Source organism: Etheostoma spectabile, chromosome 21 (assembly GCF_008692095.1).
Source record: "Etheostoma spectabile isolate EspeVRDwgs_2016 chromosome 21, UIUC_Espe_1.0, whole genome shotgun sequence".
Lineage (NCBI taxonomy): Eukaryota > Metazoa > Chordata > Actinopteri > Perciformes > Percidae > Etheostoma > Etheostoma spectabile.
Window position 1 is genome coordinate 15,054,670 of NC_045753.1, and position 5,224 is coordinate 15,059,893.

General features: G+C 40.3%; 1 protein-coding gene across 1 annotated transcript in view; it reads right to left on the reverse strand.

The window, feature by feature from the left end:
* Positions 1-5,224, reverse strand: part of psme4b (proteasome activator subunit 4b) — a 33,422-nt gene that overhangs the window by 21,903 nt on the left and 6,295 nt on the right. The window contains exons 6-13 of the mRNA XM_032502561.1: positions 4,207-4,270; positions 3,733-3,807; positions 3,391-3,513; positions 3,184-3,276; positions 2,745-2,923; positions 1,335-1,421; positions 1,059-1,245; positions 596-685 (exon numbers count right to left, since the gene is read on the reverse strand). Of these exons, the coding sequence (XP_032358452.1) occupies positions 596-685; positions 1,059-1,245; positions 1,335-1,421; positions 2,745-2,923; positions 3,184-3,276; positions 3,391-3,513; positions 3,733-3,807; positions 4,207-4,270 (898 nt within the window). The remainder of the gene's footprint in view (positions 1-595; positions 686-1,058; positions 1,246-1,334; positions 1,422-2,744; positions 2,924-3,183; positions 3,277-3,390; positions 3,514-3,732; positions 3,808-4,206; positions 4,271-5,224) is intronic.

Below are 5,224 nucleotides of genomic sequence, written 5' to 3' on the forward strand. Positions count from 1 at the left end.
ACATTACTTGTTTTGGAGGTAAATACGCTTCTGAGCCGAAAATGTCCCCGGATTTTGTCTGAGAAATCTGGTCACCTTAATTTAGGGAAATTCACAGATATGCACTCTTTCCAAGAGTTAGATGAGAATATTGATACCACTGTGTTTGTACGCTAAATATGAATCAGGAGCTAAGAATAACGCCTTAAAGCAGGGGGAAACAGCTAGCCTGGCAACCACAGTGACGACAAGGCTCCAGGAAGTGACTGCTCCCCTGTAAAACCACAACTTGTCATTTTTAGACTTTAGTAAGTTAATTACTAAGTTTTCGAGGTGCTGTTGATAAATATTGTTAACTTTGGATACAGCCAGGCTAGCTGTTTCCCCCCGTTTTCAGTCTTTGTGCTAAGCTAAGCTAAGCAGCTGCATATTCATGACAGTGGTGTCACTCTTTTAACTCTCCCAAAATGTCAAACTATTCCTTAAAGAGAAAAGGAAAAGGTCTTTTAAATGATTGATGCCAAATGCTACAAGACTTTTGCTCAAACCTTTGTAGATATTATGTTTATTTAATCTCTTTTTGTGACTAAATTGTAGATGTAAGTTGCATGTGTACCTCTGTGAGATCGCTGTGTTGAGAAGGAGCAGACGAGCAATCCACTAAAGGCACCAGAGTGGTGAAGGTAGCAATGAACTGGAACGTTATCTGGATGGAGCCACACAATGGGAAATAGATCAATTTACATCATCTGACGTGATCAAGGCCCAAGTCAAATGACCTACCAGATGTTGGCGGAATAACGTTTTTCAAATATATCAATTCATTCTGGTGTGATTAATGTAGTCTAGACAATGAGCACACAAAGAAAGGAAAGCAATCCCTTTTACAATCCAAGCAGAAACTGAGGACTGAGCCTCTGTAATTGCGAGTTCTTCAAACTGAGATATTCATTCCACTTTCAGGAATAATTAATAGGATAGACCAGAGTACATGAGAGGGGAATTTAAACAGCAAGTGCTGCATTGTCTACTTGTCTAACAATTCTTCTTCATTACTAATCAACACATCCATTACTCACCATGCACTTGCTGAAGTCATTAGGGTCCACCCCAGGCAGAGAGCCCATGAGAAGTGGGAGCACGTGCCCACGGCCCTCTGGGTAGTGGTTGTTTGGGGAAACCAGGCTGCGAGCCATGCCTATCATGCAGCTGAGAGTGGCGGTGAGGGTGTGGGGCTCTGTCAGGGTCTCCATCGCTGCATATGTTCTGTTATACCCAAGATACGAGGAGGTAAATATTTGTTTTTGTCAGAACATTGACATGGTCAATGGCAGATATCTCACACAAACACTTACTTCTCAAGTACAGGTGGTATGGCGAGTTCTGGTGTGAGGAGAGCCAAGTTCTGAAGAGCAAAGGCGGCATCCGTACTGCCGGTTTTACTGCACATCACCACATGGGGGCAGATGGACAACATAAAGTACAGCGTCAACAACACACACACACACACACACACACACAGACACACAAAAAATCACAGATGACCTGTCTTTGTCCAGATTAGGCTTGATGTTGCTGCAGTGGCGGCACTCGCTACTAAGACAGCAGGATTTGGACTTGTTAGATAACTGACTGGCACTGATTCAAATGGCATGTTTACATGGCAACAACCCGGTGAATAATGATTCTGTGATTTGTAGGTCAAAATTGCTAAAAACTGGGCTTCATTTGGCTGAAAAGTAAAGTTATTTAAGACGGTGAGGTTACATATAACTGTTGTTTAAACTACATTTCTAAGTCTGTATTTTAATGTAAAACGCCTCCTACCCACACACTAAAACATTGAAATTCTGTTGAAATAATTGTTATATATAAGCAAGATATCTCTAAAACGTCCAGTTTTCAACCACAAGTAAACCTAGCTGATCACCAAATTAACGGGAGGATTTTGGTAGCTGTGATATTTGGTGGAAAAAGGACATTGTTGTTGAGATAAAACCAATAAGTGGGAGGTATAAAAAAAAGAAATATAGGCAGTTATAATCTATTTGGGAGGCAAAAGTTTGGCTCAAAAGATAGAGGTCTGGAGAAATCTTTGTCATTAAACGTGCATTAACAAGACCACCGGCTGTGACTGTGCGTGCTCACACCTCCCTCCACAATTACACCTAGTGTCTATTCCTGCCTGAGTAGAAATACTTTCGGTCGGCCTTCCCACTTAGCACAAGGACGGCTTGTCTTTGTTTTTAAATGTCATCTACAACCTATATTTACAGACTGGCTTCTATTTATTTTTGGGTTTCTCTTAATCTCTCTCTTTTGTTTGATTCCATTATTGTGATTTTACTTTTTCACTACTAATTTTCCACTATGTTGAATTAATATTTGTTGCTATATTTGTTCTTTGTTCTTGTATTAAGGCCTCATGTGTCCTCTTATTGCCTTTTTATCTTCTTACCACTTAGTACATCTTACTCTGAAAGTACTATGCTGACTATTGTAAGTACCTGTACACACAGAGCTTAAATCAAAGTTTGGGGTCACTGGTTTTCTTATCTTATGCTTACAACAGATATTTGTATTGATATGTATAGTGTATACCATATATGTATTTATATGTCTGGATGCATGCATGTACATATGTTATAATCCTTATAGTGAAAGGTTTCCTAGGTGCTGACAAACACAGGTGCAACTATGAAAGTTTACATATTAAAGACAGGTTATAGTTATTACTATGGCTAACATCTACCAAAGTGCAATACCTGAACATGGCCTGCAGGGTTGCTCCGGTGAGGCTGCGGGTAAACTCCTGCAAGTCTTCATCAGTCAGCCTCTGAGACTCAGGAACCAGCGTGATCCAGCTCGGGACTGCGTGACGTTCCCGGTGCACACGGCGGACAACACTCGCGGGGAGACGCTGAAGCAGCCGCATCAGTCGAACCTGCAGGGGCACACACATTCAACATTAGCGTTATCATCCAGAGACACATTCGCACAGTCTGCTACAAACAGATATGTGATATCGCTCCTTTTCTCCGGCAGTTGTGCATTTCATTATTGTGTTGTTATTGGGAAGAGAGCCGGCTAAGTCCTGAATGACAGATAATGAATCAAAGGAGTGTGACAGCACACAGCTTAAAATGTGCACCCAACTCGCTCAGAGTGTGTGCATGTGTGTGTGTGAGTGACAGAGAGACTTACCTGCCAGCGACCGTGATTGGAGGGATGGTAGAAGGAGGCAATGCTGTTGAAGAGGCAGGTCAGCTCCTTCTGAGCAGGGTTTCCTGGTCCTCCCTGCAGCGATTCAAATCAGGTAATAACTATAATTAAGCAGCAGTGAAATATATACTGTATATATATATTTTCTTCTGATGTATTTTTAAGAGAAAAATTCTGCAGAGTGTGTACCAGAAGTGCTGTGATCCACAGCACCAAATGTCCGATATCATAGGAGTTGGTGAGATACCGCGGTGCCACCATATGACTGACCCCAACTGGAAGGTTCAGACTGCGCAGGATCCTGGTGAAGATCTACACACAGACAGTGTACAGTTTCAACTCACTCACAAGGCCCAGCAGTCCCAAATAAAATACATTAACAGTATTTGCATTTTTGATTTTGTCCGTCTACATTAGGGTATGTCCTTTCTACCACACCCTCACATGTTGTTTTAGCATTTCTTCAGTGTAATTTGTTTTTATGTTCTGTGAAACAAAGAAACTAAACTTAACTAAACTGAAATAACTCACAGTGGGAATATACGGGGTCCAATCCACGTAACCGATGTCGTCGTTGGCTAGGCGAGCAAACAGATTCACTAGGTGCTGCAAAAAAACATTAGTCAATCTGCGAGTACAGAGAACATTCCCAGAAGTGAAGGCCGTCGTTCCAAGAGTTAAATATAGCTACTTAAAAAAAAAAAAGAGATGTTCAAGATGGGAAGTATGCACAGCCAGGAAAATCTTATCTGCTTGCAAAGTGGAAACCGGCAATACTTTCAATCATCGTTGTAAGGAATTCCAAATTACTATATCCATATTTAAGAAATTGAAAAGCTACGTGATTCACAGCTCAATCCTTTAAACATGTTTTTAAAAATCCACCACTTGGTGTTTTTATTTAATTTTGCTGTGGCATACAACTTCAACTAGGTGTCAATAATTTCAAAATTGATCAGAAAATACCATAGATATTGTGCATTTATGTGTGTGTGCATGCCTCACCCCTTCCCAGCTCGGCTGATTTTGCACTGACATCCAAAGATTCATTAATTCATCAAACCACAACCTGAAAACAGACATAAAAACACTATTTTATCAACACAAATGGACACACACACCTGAAGCTAAATTCCCTCATCTATCTCCAATTCACCAAAATATGAACTCACACCCTCCCTTGTTGATTCTGGAGGAGAAACAGAAATATAGACCATTAAGGATGATGTATTGTGGAAACTGTGCGGAAACGGCTTAAGAATCCAAGAATAAATCCAGACAAATAGCTTGCGAAAGAGCAAATACACTGAAGAATGTGGTGAACACTGTAAAGAGGCACTGGAGCTGGAACACCACCATCAAGGGTGTAGAGAGAGAGGGGCAAAGTGTGTCCAAGGCAGCAAAATATGATCAAAAACAAGGAGAGTGGAAAGCACTGCTAACGCAAAAAGAACATTATTTATTGAAACTCCCAGGTGCAAACGTGTAAACGCTTATAGAGTACGAAAATGGGGTTATACATGACATGTATTGACACAAGTCCCAATCAAAAATACTTAAAAAGAATTCATATGTAACAACAAGTTAAGTTTCCATATCAGGACCAAAAATGGCACACAAACAATGCCACATATACTACCTTTTTTTCTACTGGCAGATATTGTTCTATAAATAAACAAAGTGTGCTTTTGAAACTTTATAAACCCTTTGTGTTAGCTCTGGCCAAGACAAACTGCACTTGGCAAATAATCCTGTTTCTAAACAGAGTTATTAATTCCATTGAATTCAATTCAATTCAATTCAATTGTATTTACATAATAAAATCATAACAACAGTTATCTCAAAACACTTTACAGATAAAGTAGGTCTAGACCACACTTTATAATTTACAAGGACCCAACAATTATAGTAATTTCCCCAAGAGCAAGCAACTAGTGCAACAGTGGCGAGGAAAAAGTCCCTTTTAGGAAAAATACTCGGACAGACCCAGAATGTTGGTAGGCGGTGTCTGACGGTGCCGGTT